We start from the raw sequence: 17,163 nt of genomic DNA, 5'->3' as shown, positions 1-17,163 counted from the left end.
TGGAATTTGACAAATTCTTTCATTTGTTTCTTTTTTTGCTGAGTTTACATTGAGATACATTTTGCATAACAGGATTAATTTCACTTGTACACCATGTGACTAACTTTGTGTGTGACTAACATGTGTGAGAGTGCCACTTCTGAGAATGGGCGAGTTGTGTAATCATAGGACTAAAATATGATAAAATCTCCCATATTTCTACTCTAGTTCAATTTAGTGGCATCCAGTGTTATGAACTCCAGCAGACCAATGGCTTTGGTGAGACGCTGAAATGAAAAAAATAAATTAAAGCTTGAAGGGAACAGTACATATATTTTAAACACAATCCTCCCCCCCATTACTCTTTGAAACAAGACAAAACATCCATGGGTATGACATCGCAGACCTTCAGGAAACGGTGTCCTGCGGTTGTTGGCTGGCAGCCATTTTGTGCGCCATGTGAAGTAGAAGAGCTTTTATACAAAACACCAACTACAGAGGCTACTTTTCCCAGCTCTGTATTGTCAGTCAAAGGGGTTTAATGAAGGGAGAAGAGATTCAACGTTCAATCACCTTTAATCCAGTTTGAACACCTGATCCCAAGATCAGTACTTACAAGACCGAACAACATTTAATTCTAAAGATCTGGAAAGCACAGTAATGTGAGATTGTAAGCCCGTCTCTGTACACCGGTAGCAAAACTACATTGACCTCAAGTTATGAAAGATATCCTGGGGGGGGGGGGGCATCGTAGTCAGGCGCCCTACATAGATATTGACTGGCTATCTGATCCAAGCAGGAACCAGCAGTTTTAAATACGCAAAGGAAGTGAAAAACGAAGCAGTCATATTGCACCTTGACATTGTTCGAACACCCAACAGAGACCACAAAATAGAGCATAACGTATTTTGTTATTAGCTGAAGTACTTTTGTTATTAGCTGCAGTATCATCGTACCAAACAAAGCTCTAGCCTTGTCTTCAGCTACTTCAACAGGGCTTTGATACCTTTTCCCAATTCAATTATTTGTTTCGGAAAGTTCTCTGATGAGGAATAGATTAAGTACAATTTCATTAAGGCCATAAGATGGACAAAGTAAAAATGAAACCCTTTGTTGGTTGAAGTTTCAGTAAGATGGCGAACAGTATAATTTTGAGGGTGGGAGGGAGAGGGGGGTGTTGTTATAACTGGAGGGAACGGAATCTTGATCCACTGTGGTCTTGCTGTTCTTCATGGGTCTGGGCCTGTTCTCTTCTTACTCATCACCGGATGGCTATAAGTCCCACATCTATCAGTTTCTGGATCTTCTGAGCAATGCCTGGATTCTTAAGGTGACTGAGAGGGAGAAATAAGAGAGGGAAAACCACTTTAAAAAAAGCCAATTAGTGTGTGATTATGGTGCATGTGCTGTATACTGTGTAGTGAGTGTGTACATGTGCGTGTGATGATGCATAGAGCTGGCCCGCTTACTCGCTGAGTGCCTGTGGATCCTTCTGCATCTGCTCCAGGATCATGCGCATGGCTGGGTCACTCATGATCTGCTGCACTTCCGGGTCAGCCATGGCCCTCCTCTTCACATCCTCTGGACTGTCGTCGTTCCTCACGTGCTGGCTCATCAGGCAGCGCTGAATGCCCTCTGTGGCCTCCTGCACCCGGAATGGAGAGCCAGATAGTTCAACGGTTAGCCTCAGCTTGGTCAGTGACACCAACAACAAACAAAAAAAGGTAGAAGAACTAAAAGCCATGGAGTCATATTTAATAGATATTTATAGGGCTCTACTTTCAGCGTTAAGTCGGCGCAATTGTCAAACGCACGTTAGTTCGCAATTTTCAACCAGTTAAAGCCAGTGCCCCTAATTTCAAACCCTAGTGCCAGGATTTGTTTTTACTTGTTTTATAATGAGCTTGCTTGCGCTGAGGTGGGAGGGGTGGAAATATCTAAGGTGTGTCCTTAAAAATCATGCGCCAAAGTACCAATTTCAGCATGCACTGGTGGGGGTATTTAAGACCAACTGAAAGCTGGTCTTTGAGGTAACGCATGGATTTTGACAACAGAAGCGCAGCCTAACCAGCCGCGGCGCACATGGAATAGACAGGGAAGAGAGTACACCTGGCATACCCCTTTTTATCCACTGTATTGAAGAAGAGGGAAGTGTGTGGTGTTCCTTTCAACTCTATAGTGGCATCCAGCTTAACCACATACTGTTGAGGGAAATATTTAAGTGTCTTACATCAGCTGAAAGCTTAAATTCTTGTTAATATAACTGCACTGTCCAATTTACAGAAGCTTTTACTGCGAAAAAATGCCATGCTATTGTTTGAGAGCTCCGAACATCAAAACACTTTTCCCACCGCGATAGGTTTGATAAATTCACATCTGAAGGTGAAATGTGTACTTATATTCTGAAATCTTGCTCTGATTTATCCTCCAAAGGGTCTCAGAGATAACATGAAGTGTCGATTTGTTAGATAAAATAATTTTTCCTATCCTAAAAAGGTCCATATAGCATGCACGATCCATTTTGTATTTCCACTCGTTCAATTTGCAAAGAAAGGAATCGGTGAAAATCTAAACGTTGTTTCAACCAGTCAAATCACATTCGTATGTATTCCTCAGAGATCCTAGAATGTAACCAGACTTCACTATATCATTAGGGGTGTAGTATATCCTATAGGACACCAAATTTGGTCAGAGAGCGATGCCTTCATGGCACGCCGATGACGAGGGCGGTCTTCACTTGATCGACTCTAACTTTGTCAAATAAGCTCCAATCGGGGTCAAACAATGCGAGCTAGATAGCCAATGAGCTGGGCTTTACGGGAGTATCTGGAAAATGTAGCTGCTAACCATGTGCGACAGCATGCCTTTTCCTTTTGGACAAAAATTATAAGAATATTCAGAATTATGAAAACCGGTTGTTTTGCAAAAGTTGAACTTATAATATGGCTACTAATACTGGAAAAGCCAAATCAAAGTCCAAGTTGACAGATTTAACGATATTCTTGCAGAATTATTTTTTATGAATGCAAATGTCTCCTTCACGATTTGCCCAAATGTACCTGGGTGACTTCACACTAAATGTAATGTAGCTCGCTCATACTTCAAGTTATCCGTCTGAAACCTTGCACATACACTGCTGTCATCTTGTAGACACCATTGGAATTACAACCAGAGTGATGGTTAGAACAGGGACCTTTGTTGCATTTCAAAGATGGTGGTACCAGATCTATTGTGTTATATTCTCCTACATTAAATTCACATTTCCACAAACTCCAAAGTGTTTCCTTTCAAATGGTACCAATAATATGCATATTCTTGCTTCAGGGCCTGAGCTACATGCAGTTAGATTTGGGTATGTCATTTTAGGCGAAAATTTTAAAAAAGGGGGCTATCCCTTAACAGATAGTGGGTTAGTTCGTTAGCTAGTTTCACACAGATTGCCAGGGTCCAGTAAGCAACTAACGAGTTAGAACTTGAGGAACGGCAAGGAGTCGTATACCAGTTAATACTATAGCGAATTGGTTAGGTTACTAATGTTAGCTCATCTGAGCCATCTGACTTTATTAGCAAGCTAATTCCACACCATAAACTAAATTATTTGATCCGTTAAATTGGCTAATGTTGCTCAACATTACTCTGGCTAGCTAACGGATAATTTAATCCAGCTAGCAAGATACTTAACAATGCTAATACTTGTTCCACCATACTTTCTCCCTCACCTCAAACTTTCCAAATGCCTGTTGTTTTTCAGTTACAGCTCATGACGTAACGTACGCTAACCCCATTCCGTACAAATGTGTGCAACCGCGACATTCAAACGAGGCTGCAAAGAAAACGAATGGGACTGTAGCGACTGTGTTGACATCAAAATCTTGGGTGTGAACAAGGTTTCTATTCAAGCGTTGACTGACATGGTAATGGCTCTATAGTATAGGAGAAAAGTTGAAAAAAACTGACGCTGTACGTTACATCGTGACGTAACATACAGCACGCATAAAGCAACTAATTCTGCTTACAGCCTCTCTCCACCAGGTGTAGCACTTCTCTCACCATTTAAAAACAAGAAATGGACAGTGACAGGGGTAAGGGGGATACCTAGTCATTTTTTGCGTCATCACTGCAAGCTATCATGACTCTCAAAAGCCGCTGTTTACTTCTGAAGATCACTTTAGCACCGTGCTAAAAACCCGATTCAAATTCGACACAAACCTTAAAATAGGTATGTAACGACACATTATATAAACTCTTTAGTGTTTTATTTACATTTTAGAGGCGATAAGGTGATAAGTTGGACAGAGTAAAAAAAGGCAATTTTCCCACACGACATCTGTCCTTCTCACTATCACTCATTAGGTTTAGCTTCCCCACCCGCCATTTTTTTAAAAGACCCGACGGAGCTCATTGCCTTCTTGAATCATGTAGAGATGGGCATCATGAAGGTCTTGTCATTGATTTTGTTGGAAAGGGGAGAAATTGTGCTTTACAATGGTATTGATATTACAGTTGATCTAGAAGTATTACGTTTTTTGGGGGCACTAAAATAAAGGTCAATTGTACGGACCAGAGTGATGTACAAAAGTGAGTTAGCGCGCACTTATGCTGTAACTAGTAAATTAGTTGTCTCTTCTTTCTGCAGTCGAGTGCTGCTCTGCATTCTGTTGTTATGTGAACGATTGGCTGAGCCTTGGATACAGCCACTAGTGTTGCTCCAAACGCGCATTACTTGTTCGCTTACAGCCAGTAGGGATCCCAACACTGGATGTTTTTTATTTTAGCCTATGCTATTAAATAAACTGTCATATCAGTCCACATTGGACTAGGACGAGAAAATTCCATGCCCCCAGCCGAATTGAAATTGATGACAACACAAAGCCCGTCAATAACCTACAAAACTTGAGACAAGCACATGCAGTATTAAGCCATGGAACACCTTGATTGGCCAAGCCCTCGTCACACCTACAACTTGTTTATTCATCAGAACCCAGCTCTTTCGCACCACCAACAGCGATTGTGCTCATAATAACTGGCTGTGAAAACTACTAAAATATTTCTGACACACCCCCCCGGACCTATAACGCTACTGCTAGCACTTAGATTTACCGTTGCGTTGTTTGTTAAAATAGAGTAAAGGAGATCCTGCTAGTGTACCAATATAAATCTGTCATACTGTACCTTGGAGGTAGAGTCAAGCTCCAGAGCCTTCTCGTAGGCAACCATCGCTTTAGTGAAATCTTTCATGGCCTCCAAAGCTGCTGCCTTCCGTGTGTATCCCTTTACTGTGGAGAGAGAAGTTAAACGAGGTCTATGCTTTTAAAGGGCCCCCGTTCGATGCAGTTCAAAACAACTGTACGTCAGCATTCAAGTACTCAAGACACAGCCTATTGCTTTCAGTCTCCTGATGCCCAAAATCAAGTAGGAGCAAAAGGGACCTGTATGTGCAAAGTAAAAGACTGGTGGACCGACAGGAGTTTGAGTAAAATACTCCTTTAAAACAATCAAGGTTTGAAATCAACTCAAAGCGAGAATAAATCAATATAACTATATGAAGGCATCCAAAGTTGAACGCATCACAAATTAACAGTTAGATATAGTAGACCTTGACAGTCTTTCAATGCATTGATCCGGAAACAAAGTAGCCCACTCAAAAAATATACTTTTTTGGACCGGCAAATAATGTAGGCTACAGAGGAGTTGGCATTTCAGCAGCAAATACATTAGAAGATCATTTCAACCCAGATCAGAAGCATTGTGGTCACAATCTTGCTTCCAAAATTCCACAATTGGCCTAGCGTCGTCTGGGTTAGGGAGGGCTTGGCCGGTAGGGATATCCTTGTCTCATTGCGCACACCCCGACTCCTGTGGCGGGCCGGGCACAGTGCACCAAGGTTGCCAGGTGCACTGTGTTTCCTCTGACACATTGGTGCGGCTGGCTTCCGGGTTGGTGACGCGCTGTGCTAAGAAGCAGTGCGGCTTGGTTGGGTTGTGTATCGGAGGACCTTTCAACCGTACAGGAGTTGTAGCGATGAGACAATATAGTAGCTATTAAAACAATTGGGTACCATGAAATCGGGGAGAAAAAAGGGTAAAAAATAAATAAATAATATTTTTAAAAAGTTGGCCGAGTATTGTCCAATGAGGTTGTGGGGTGGGCCCAAAACATCTCATTGTGCACACACCGGCAGGGCTAGACAGCCACGACGTGTTACACAAAATTCACAATTTTCAGAGACACTTTTTGGGTCTTTAGTGCTACTTTCAAAACTACTGGCTTAAAGTCGCCAAAACCTTAATAAACGCATCTTTAAAACACAAATATAAAGCAGTTTCAAAGCTCAATACATACTGAAGGCAGGGTCAAGTTTGATACAGTCCTCACAATCCTAAAAGATAGGAGAAAGGAAATATCAGTCAGTCCTTTTTGATTGATGAAGTACTACAGTGGATATAACATAATACGATAATCAAGCTGGTGTTTATAAATGAGTAATGGCGAGGATGAAGCTCATACATGCATGCCACGACTGTAGTGAAGTGTGCTGTACCTTCAGGGCAAGCTGGAACTCCAGCAGCTTCGTGTAGCAGGCAGCTCTGTTGCTGAAGAGCTTGGCGTCATTGGGGTTCCTCTTGATGGCCTCTGAGTAATGTCTCATGGCTGAAGGATAGTCTCCTGTAGAACAGAGAGGATAAACGCATCATGTCAGATAATCTCACACTACCAGTGAATCTTTGGATCACACGCACAACTCAGGGCTGCCAACATTTGAAGAAAGTTTGGAGTGAGATTTGCTATGTGAATTTCATTACCCCCTGGCATAACCCCTAGACCAGAATATTTTATTGTGTTAAAGCTAATTTCCTGCAATTCTATATATTTTGACATGGCTTAGGCCCATGACCAGGGTGTAATATATATATATACATATATATATATATATATATATATATCACTGCTCAAAAAAATAAAGGGAACACTTAAACAACACAATGTAACTCCAAGTCAATCACACTTCTGTGAAATCAAACTGTCCACTTAGGAAGCAACACTGATTGACAATACATTTCACATGCTGTTGTGCAAATGGAATAGACAACAGGTGGAAATTATAGGCAATTAGCAAGACACCCCCAATAAAGGAGTGGTTCTGCAGGTGGTGACCACAGACCACTTCTCAGTTCCTATGCGTCCTGGCTGATGTTTTGGTCCCTTTTGAATGCTGGCGGTGCTTTTACTCGAGTGGTAGCATGAGACGGAGTCTACAACCCACACAAGTGGCTCAGGTAGTGCAGCTCATCCAGGATGGCACATCAATGCGAGCTGTGGCAAGAAGGTTTGCTGTGTCTGTCAGCGTAGTGTCCAGAGCATGGAGGCGCTACCAGGAGACAGGCCAGTACATCAGGAGACGTGGAGGAGGCCAACAACCCAGCAGCAGGACCGCTACCTCCGCCTTTGTGCAAGGAGGAGCAGGAGGAGCACTGCCAGAGCCCTGCAAAATGACCTCCAGCAGGCCACAAATGTACGTGTGTCTGCTCAAACGGTCAGAAACAGACTCCATGAGGGTGGTATGAGGGCCCGACGTCCACAGGTGGGGGTTGTGCTTACAGCCCAACACCGTGAAGGATGTTTGGCATTTGCCAGAGAACACCAAGATTGGCAAATTCGCCACTGGCGCTTCACAGATGGAAGCAGGTTCACAATGAGCACATGTGACAGACGTGACAGAGTCGGAGACGCCGTGGAGAACGTTCTGCTGCCTGCAACATCCTCCAGCATGACCGGTTTGGCGGTGGGTCAGTCATGGTGTGGGGTGGTATTTCTTTGGGGGGCCGCACAGCCCTCCATGTGCTCGCCATAGGTAGACTGACTGCCATTAGGTACCGAGATGAGATCCTCAGACCCCTTGTGAGACCATATGCTGGTGCGGTTGGCCCTGGGTTCCTCCTAATGCAAGACAATGCTAGACCTCATGTGGCTGGAGTGTGTCAGCAGTTCCTGCAAGAGGAAGGCATTGATGCTATGGACTGGCCCGCCCGTTCTCCAGACCTGAATCCAATTGAGCACATCATGTCCCGCTCCATCCACCAACGCCACGTTGACCACAGACTGTCCAGGAGTTGGCGGATGCTTTAGTCCAGGTCTGGGAGGAGATCCCTTAGGAGTCATCAGGAGCATGCCCAGGCGTTGTAGGGAGGTCATACAGGCACGTGGAGGCCACACACACTACTGAGACTAATTTTGACTTGTTTTAAGGACATTACATCAAAGTTGGATCAGCCTGTAGTGTGGTTTTCCACTTAAATTTTGAGTGTGACTCCAAATCCAGACCTCCATGGGTTGATATATTTGATTTCCATTGATAATTTTTGTGTGATTTCGTTGTCAGCACATTCAATTATGTAAAGAAAAAAGTATTTCATAAGAATATTTCATTCATTCAGATCTAGGATGTGTTATTTTAGTGTTCCTTTTATTTTTTTGAGCAGTTTATATACATATATATAAAAACTTAACCACAGATCTTCATTGTAAAGGGTTTAAACACAGTTTCCCATGCTTGTTCAATGAACCATAAACAATTAATGAACATGCACCTGTGGAATGGTCATTAAGACACTAACAGCTTACAGACGGTAGGCAATTAAGGTCACAGTTATGAAAACAAAGGACGCTAAAGAGGCCTTTCTACTGACTCTGGAAAAACACCAAAAGAAAGATGCCCAGGGTCCCTGCGTGAATGTGCCTTGGGCATGCTGCAAGGAGGCATGGGGACTGCAGATGTGGCCAGGGCAATAAATTGCAATGTCCGTACTGTGAGACGCCTAAGACAGAGCTACAGGAAGACAGGACGGACAGCTGACCGTCCTTGCAGTGGCAGACCACGTGTAACAACACCTGCACAGGATCGGTACATCCGAACAGCACATCTGCGGGACAGTTACAGGATGGCAACAACAACTGCCCGAGTTACACCAGGAACGCACAATCCCTCCATCAGTGCTGAGACTGTCCGCAATAGGCTGAGAGAGGCTGGACTGAGGGCTTGTAGGCCTGTTGTAAAGCAGGTCCTCACCAGACATCACCGGCAACAATGTCACCTATGGGCACAAACCTGTCGCTGGACCAGACAGGACTGGCACAAAGTGCTCTTCACTGATGAGTCGCGGTTTTGTCTCATCAGGGGTGATGGTCGGATTCGCGTTTATCGTTACACCGAGGCCTGTACTCTGGAGCGGGATCGATTTGGAGGTGGAGGGTCCATCATGGTCTGAGGCGGTGCGTCAAAGCATCATCGGACTGAGCTTGTTGTCATTGCAGGAAATCTCAACGCTGTGTGTTACAGGGAAGACATCCCCCTCCCTCATGTGTTACCTTTCCTGCAGGCTCATCCTGACATGACCCCCCAGCATGACAATGCCACCAGCCATATTGCTCGTTCTGTGCGTGATTTCCTGCAAGACAGGAATGTCAGTGTTCTGCCATGTCCAGTGAAGAGCCCGGATCTCGATCTCAATCCCATTGAGCACGTCTGGGACCTGTTGGATTGGAGGGTGAGGGCTAGGGCCATTCCCACCAAACATATCCATGAATTTTCAGGTGCCTTGGTGGAAGAGTGGGGTAATACCTCAGAGCAAGAACTGGCAAATCTGGTGCAGTCCATGAGGAGATACACTACAGTAGTTAATGCAGCTGGTGGCCACGCCAGATACTGACTGTTACTTTTGATTTTGACCCCTCCTTTGTTCAGGGACACATTATTCCATTTCTGTTAGTCACATGTCTGTGGCACATGTTAAGTTGATGTCTCAGTTGTTGAATCTTATGTTCATACAAATATTTACACGTCAAGTTTGCTGAAAAGAAATGCAGTTGACAGTGAGAGGACGCTTCCTTTTATGCTGAGTTTATATTTTTAACCACAGGTCAGGTGTATTCAGGATACTTTGAACAGTAAATGAACAAAACGTTTGACAACCTTGCTACTTTTAGATTTTTGGTGGATAAATAAAATATATATATATTTTTTTTAGGTGGTTTGACACTTTATTCAGATAGTAATGAGATGGGAGAGACCGGCAAATGCTAGAAAAAGTGGGAAGGTTGGAAGCAGGAATTGATCCCCGTTCTCAGGTGGAAAGTTGTATGCGACAGGTCCCGGCAGTGTTACCACTGTTACAGGCTTTGGTTGGACATTTGCACTTGGAGCTCAACAATTGGTGTTACCTCATTAGTCAGTATGTGTTACACCTGTGCTGGTTTGTCATCTCGTTAGTGGGAAGGTGTTTCACCTGGGCTGGCCCAGGGGATATTTAAGAGTGGCTGGCCAGTGCTCCAGTCTTGAGAGCTGTGGAGGATTAACACCTATAGTTGGCGCTCCTCATTTGATTTCTAGAAAAACAAATCCTTCATCTGATGTCTCCTGTTGCTTCCATTTCTCCTGTCTAAGTTTGGTGTGGATTTTTCTTTTGTTTGCCTCTTCTTGGGCAGATTTAGTGGGTGTCTTTTCACTCCCAGTTGTTGCTAGTCAACTTTCTTTACACTTAAAACCCGTGTTTTGAGAGACATTTGGTTTTCTTGCTGGAGAATGTAATACCACTACACCGAGGCTCTGCACAGGAAAATGGTTGATGGCAGTCAGTAACCAAATCATAGATTGCAGTCTCCTTGTCCGTAGACTGCCTTCAACACTTAGTCATTTGGCTGAACTCTTGAATTAAGGCTTCAAGAAAATCCTGCTAGCTCTCCAGGAGGGTTGGCCACCCCTGATTTGTTTCCCTAAGTGCTGGGTGTTTGAATACGTTTCTCAACCAGACCAACCTTTCTCAATCACTCAACACAATCTTGGTTGAGAGCTTCAAGTTCCTTGGTGTCCACATCACCAACAAACTAGAATGGCCCAAACACACCAAGACAGTTGTGAAGAGGGCGCAGCAAAGCCTATCTCCCCCCCCCCCCCCCCCCCCCCCCCCCCCCCCCCCCCTCAGGAAACTAAAAAGACTTGGCATGGGTCCTGAGATCCTCAAAGTTCTATAGCTGCAACAGCGAGAGCATCACTAATTGTTATGGCAGAATTCCCCCAGCCACCCCAGTCAGACTGTTCTCTCTACCGCATGGCAAGCGGTACTGGAGTGCCAAGTCTAGGACAAAAAGGCTTCTCAACAGTTTTTACCCCCAAGCCATAAGACTCCTGAACAGGTAATCAAATGGCTACCCAGACTATTTGCATTGTGTGCCTCCCCAACTCTTATGCTGCTGCTACTCTTTATCATATGCATAGTCACTAACTATATATTCATCTACATACTACCTCAATTGGCCTGACCAACCAGTGCTCCCCGTACATTGGCTAACCGAGCTATCTGCATTGTACCTCAATCAGCCCAACTAACCGGTGTCTATGTAGCGTTGCTACTTTTATAGCCTCGCTACTGTTATTTGATTTACTGTTTATTTCTTTACTTACCTATTGTTCACCTAATACCTTTTTTGCACTATTGGTTAGAGCCTGTAAGTAAGCATTTCATTGTTGTATTTGGCAAACGTGACAATTTTGATTTGATTCCAGAAAATATGAATATGAATATTCAGGTGGTTGAGGCCTTTTAAGTTAAAGATCCTTGTCCTCATCTTATTCCATATAGACAAAATATGATGCGTGTATGAATTGAGTCCCCTTGCCATCTCTGCCTAGCATGTGCACACCACTAAAATGTCATTCTATTTGATTCCTGGAGCATTTGATATCCAATGCTAATTAGTATGACTTATTCAAAAGGGTCCAATGAATGGCTGCAATAATGCCGCCTCAATTTTCAAAGGCAAGTAGGCATATCCGATTTCAAATGTGATTACACTGGCAAAATTGGGTAGTGGAATAATAAGACAAGTGTGGGGAAGTGTTCTTGCTGACAACAATAATTACCCTATAGTTTAGCTACCCAGACAGCTGATGACAAGTATTTGTTTGTAAAAATGCCCTTTTGTGGGGATGAAGTCATTCTGACTGGCTGGGCCTGGCTCCTCAGTAGGTGGGTATGGCTGCGCCCCTGCCCAGTCATATGAAATGCATAGATTAGGGCCTTATGGATTTACTTCAATTGACTGATTTCCTTATGAATTTTAACTGAAATTGTTGCGTTCATGTTTTTGTTCAGTATAGATAAATCTCCGGAAGACAAGATTACTAATCTTCCCCTACACCTAACCAAATTATTTGTCCATTTATCCCTCTATAATCAAACTTGAACTTTTGGGTTCACAATGTTTGACAAAATTATTTTCATAGTTCCAAATCAGGTCACCCTGCCAAACTTCCCTGCTGAAACGTACTGTATGTCTGTTTGCTGCCTTTTCATTGTCACAGTCTAAAAGCCATTCTCGAAACGAGGGGACTAATGTAAATGAGAATTAAACGGGCTTTAGTACATGCTGTCAAAACGCTGCATTCTGCAATAGGGATGGGAATTACAGCAACCTCATTTTGTTGACAACAGTGTACATAAAACAGCGCTACCGTGCTCCCCTTTTTGCAGTTTTATAAACTCAGCAGACAACGTTTATTTTCTCCATTAAACTCCACTCTAATCTTGAGGGGTATTTCTTTAAAACGTGCGTCCAATCCCATTGATCCCTTACATAACTAGACCAATCATATTCTTCAATGTGCAGCGGTTCACAATGCTGTGGCAAGACAATGAGAGGATCCGCTCGTGATGTTAAATTGCAGGAACAGATGCAACGATTTAGAGCACAGTTGAAAAGTTAAACGCACTATATACAATGGACTAATTAGAAAAATAAAAAAGCAGTACTTTCCAATGCGTGCGATAGAGGTGGCGTGAGAACGGTCAAACGTGTGTCACGGCCAATGCGTGAGTTCGCAGCTCTGCACAGCTGCTCGTTGATAATCTAAAATGGTACGCAGACAACTAGAGAAACCATACCACTAAGCGCACCAATAGGAATGACATACTTTCAACCACTGTAGCTCAAAACACACCTTTCTGGAAGGACTCGTTGCCCTTGTTCTTCTCTTCCAAGGCCTGCTCTGGGTTGATGTAGGCCAGCTTCTCCTGCTCCTTCAATACTTTCTCCGCCTGCAGACACAACGACGGGATAGTGAGACAGTGAGGGGCTAGTGAGCAACGATTGGTCGGATTGGTCATCTACACCAGAACAATACATCCCGTCAGCCCTCATTCAATGCGGGCAACACGTTCTGTACCTGCTGGCACTTCTTAAGGACATCAGGAGTGCGATGCTCTGTCAGACTCTTGTTGTAAAATTGGACTGCTTCTTTGTATTTCTCCTGCTTGAAGTACGAGTTGCCAATCCTAGCCAAGGCCCTGAGAGAGGAGGATGGGGATAAAGAGACATTAAGCATTGAGTGTATGCACTTAAAATTAGAAAGCTGGATGACTCATGCTGACATTTACATTTCCCTGGTTTGTAGCAGAGCCCACCGTTACCCGGCAATGGTGAATACGACTTAATTGGCTGCTTATTCAGGAGACCTCATCTTCCCTCATCCCATGATTGTTTGTCCCCAGCAGACACCTAGCAGTTTATACCCTAGAGGGTGACTCGCATGTATAATTACTTTCAGTGAATTGAGAAGGAACTCACTTGGCAATCTGTCTGTAGTCCTCCCGGTTCTCTCTGCCCACCTCGATGGCCTTGTCACAGAGCTCCCTACACTTCTCATACTCTGCCTTCTCAAAGAACACAGCTGGGATGGACACAGAAAAAGAGAGGAGACACTTTAGAACCCAATGCAACTAGTTCATTATCAATCTGATTTTAAAGATTACAAAAACAACCAATCATACTGCATTACATTGACTGCATGATGGTGCCATGAGACGATTTCCATGGTAGGAAAAGCTCTCACTTGGAAAGTTATTGAGTAGACTGTTTAGCCTTTTGACAATAATTATTTGTATAAACCAGACAACTATTCTGCAAAATCACTTGCTGAGGATCCACATAAATCAGCATAACATTTAATAATTTTATCTGCCCTTGATCACATGGAAATACATTTACCCAGGATTAAGGGGTAGAAATGTTCACTCAGTTAATCACAATTCCGATTAAGCCAAATAATTCCACAGCTAATTAGTTATCATGGATAAAATGACTTAACTATACAGACTTTCGAAATGCATCACTGTGGATAGTTAAAATGGTAAGTACAGTAAGTCATGAAATATTAACGCCTCTCCTAAAACCATATTTGAGTCTAAGGCGGCAGCTAGAGCGAGTTGTAGAAGATTCTAGAATTCACTCGCACACCATTGTCTCGGTCTGTGTAGTGATGATTCTATACCTGCTTGGTTTGAAATATACGTCATGTTGGTTGGGTCGTGCATGAGGGCTTCTTCATAATGTTTCAGTGCAGTGGCAAAGTCTTTCTTCTTGTATGCCTCGTTCCCCAGGTCCTTCTCCTTCAGAGCCTGTGAAAGCAGAATGGACATTTAAGCTGTAAAAGACAAAGCGCTGAGAGGGCAATAAATACTGCAAATCCGTCTGTGTGCAGAGAGGAGATGCAGGCATGAATTACTATTTCCCCCAGACTGAAGGTCTATAGCCCTCAAACTCTGGACCCCGAAGCCAGTTCCACTAGATTTTTTTTATTGTTACACTCTAATCAGGGACTGCTTTAGACCTGGGACACCAGGTGTGTGCAATTAATTATTTGGTAGACCAGAAAAGCAGCAGGCTCCGGAACTTGTAGGGTAGAAGTTGAATACCCCTGGTCCATCTACTTACCTGTCTCTTGTTCTCGGGTAAGTCTTCCTCCTTGGGAGGAGGTGGCTGAGTCTCTTTGGGTTTGGGAGGAGGGGGTGGAGTGGGCTCGTCGTCTTCATCCATGCCTGCCAAGTCTAACCCCAGCAGGACTGACAGGGTGGTCATTACTCTCGGGTCCTGGAGCTTCCTACAGGAAGAGGGACAGAGGCAAAGAGTATTTGATTCAGATCACAGAAAAGTAATAGGAGCTACAAATGAATTTAGTGTTCTGGGGCATATTACTAGTCAGACCGACTGGCATGATCTTTGTGCTGAATTAATTTTGCATTAGGAAGGAGACTGCATCAAAGTATGCAGTATATTTCTAAATGTACAGATGTAGTGCAACAAGACCAGTGGTATCCATGGAAACACTCACGAGCCAAGCTCAGACGGTTTATCCCTGAGCTGCTCCAGTAGCGCTCTGTACTCTGGGTCTTTCATCAGGGCATGGGTCCGAGAGTCACTCTCCAGCTTCGCAAACATGTTGGGCATGGCAAAGGGGTTCATCATCTTTTTTTCTGGTGAGGCAAGATGAGGTGAAATTCACCACAGGCCAAATAAAGAATGGTGCGCAAACAAGATCCCATATTGTGTTTTCTTTAATCATGTGAGGGAGCGTGACGTTCAAATGTTTCTACCTGCTAGCCGGGCTTCTATATTCTGCAGTCCCTCCTTGAGCTGCTGATTAGTGGGTTCTTGTCTGAATCCCTCTTGGTAAGTCGCTTTGGCATCCTCAAACCTTCCAAGGAACTCCTGGGCTGCTGCTTTCCTCGAGTACCCCTGTGCAAGCAAAGATCATGGTAATGGAGGCATGTCACTTTTGACAACAGCTAGTGCAAATCTACGACGCCCTCTCTGGACAACTGCTGTGATGTCGTCTCACCTTTCCCCAGTCAGGTTTAATCTTGATGGTCTGGCAGGCGTCCTCCAGAGCACTCTCGTAGTTACCATTCTTGGCATGGGCAGCCGAGCGATTGCTGAAGAGGACGTGGTTTGAGGGGTCGAGGGCCAATGCTTCGGTGTAGCAGCGTATGGCCTCGTCGATTTTCCCTGCACTCAGTGCCTTGTTGCCCTGATCTTTCAACTGTGACACCTGTGAGTGGAAAAGGGGACTTTGATAAATTCACTTTAGCAAAATTGTAAACATATTGCCCAGTATAGTACTTCTTCACTTGTCAGCTTAGGCCAAAACAAGATTACGTTTTTTTTCACTACTTGAGATCTGTAAACACCAATCTGATTCCTAAAGCAGACGAGGTCTGTAGGAACTAGCTGTAAGGTTTAACCCGTCCCAAGCCAGTCACCTGTTCCTGACACTTATATGCCATGACGATGAACGCAGAAACCATGAAGCACATTAGCCATCTTTCAGCTAAACCATGTAGGTTAACGCACATTTGAAATATGATTTCCTGAGGTGAACTGTTATTTGATAACTAGCTAGTAAATGTGATTTCTGACTGTCTTGTAGTCCTGCGCAACGCGAACTGTTAGCTAGCTGGTTAATTTGTCAGCCATGTCCTCTTGCTCGCTAACCAGTACCCTAGCTAGCTTGATATATAGTCGTGTTAACGTTAGTAAACTTGAATTAGCGAGCTACCTAGCTAGCATTAATGTTAGCAATTTCAGAGCATGGTCATCGTGGCCGCACCGGATCGACAGAACAGGCCTACGTTAGCTAGTTAACGTTATATTAGCTAGGTACATACATAGTTGGCTAACTAACGTTACTGATAGCTATCTAATCGGCTGGCTAAACTGTCTGGTTATACTCACTGTAAATGACACTCGCTATGGACAAAAAATATTTGCCGTCTAAATTAGATTCGATTGTAGATACAATTGAACTCGGTTGTATAGCCAGCTAATAATATAGAAACATTACCGGTTAGCTAGCTAACAATAGCACTTGAGTCCGCATAGTAAGATATCTAGCTACTGCTTTCTGTCAATCATAAAATAAGTTAAACACCCCTTAATGATCACCAATATCGTTAAACGGTGCGACAATACTGTAAATCTCGCAGAGAAAATAGTTTGACCATAACATTGACAATTGCTAGATACTCACTTTCTCCATGTTGTAACCATGAGGTTCCAGAAACTACTGTGAGACGACAGGATGAGAGCTCCACCCCCTGCAGAATATGAATCTCGGTTGCCAGATTCTATGCCAGATAATTTTTACTTGTTTAAATCCAACAGTCTCAGTTTCTTCTAATTGGTTTGTCTTATTTATATGGTATGTAGCTATGTATTAGAAAATGTATCAATATTAAAGTGTTTATAAAGATGAGGTTGAGAACCAAACTGTGCTCATACACTAACCTTATGATCACTCTGGTATGCATTGTAACGCTATTGCTTTCCCATATATTTCTGAAATATTGCGTTAC

At 43.5% G+C, this 17,163-nt stretch overlaps 1 protein-coding gene across 1 annotated transcript; it reads right to left on the bottom strand.

The window, feature by feature from the left end:
- Positions 1 to 906: 906 nt before the first annotated feature.
- LOC110534007 (stress-induced-phosphoprotein 1) lies at positions 907 to 17,163 on the bottom strand. The gene is made up of 14 exons (XM_021618627.2): positions 16,839 to 17,163; positions 15,651 to 15,860; positions 15,406 to 15,547; positions 15,144 to 15,285; positions 14,747 to 14,912; positions 14,304 to 14,430; positions 13,601 to 13,703; positions 13,200 to 13,320; positions 12,975 to 13,071; positions 6,522 to 6,646; positions 6,323 to 6,359; positions 5,152 to 5,255; positions 1,449 to 1,624; positions 907 to 1,313 (listed from the first exon to the last, which is right to left on the bottom strand). The coding sequence occupies exons 1-14, from the start codon at positions 16,845 to 16,847 to the stop codon at positions 1,241 to 1,243; spliced, it is 1,632 nt and encodes a 543-aa protein (XP_021474302.1). The 5' UTR covers positions 16,848 to 17,163; the 3' UTR covers positions 907 to 1,240.

Source organism: Oncorhynchus mykiss, chromosome 10, assembly GCF_013265735.2.
Source record: "Oncorhynchus mykiss isolate Arlee chromosome 10, USDA_OmykA_1.1, whole genome shotgun sequence".
NCBI classification, from domain to species: Eukaryota; Metazoa; Chordata; class Actinopteri; order Salmoniformes; family Salmonidae; genus Oncorhynchus; species Oncorhynchus mykiss.
The sequence above is the reverse complement of the archived record's forward strand: the minus strand, read 5'-3'. Positions and strand labels throughout refer to the sequence as shown.

What these genes read in the sequence shown, in the direction of transcription:
- LOC110534007 (XM_021618627.2), bottom strand. An exon ending in AAACCGTCTGAGCTTGGCTC is followed by an intron (nt 14,913 to 15,143) that starts GTGAGTGTTTCC and finishes CTCTTCCTGTAG; the next exon opens with GAAGCTCCAGGACCCGAGAG. An exon ending in CAAACTTGACCCTGCCTTCA is followed by an intron (nt 5,256 to 6,322) that starts GTATGTATTGAG and finishes CTCTCTCCACAG; the next exon opens with TAAAGGGATACACACGGAAG.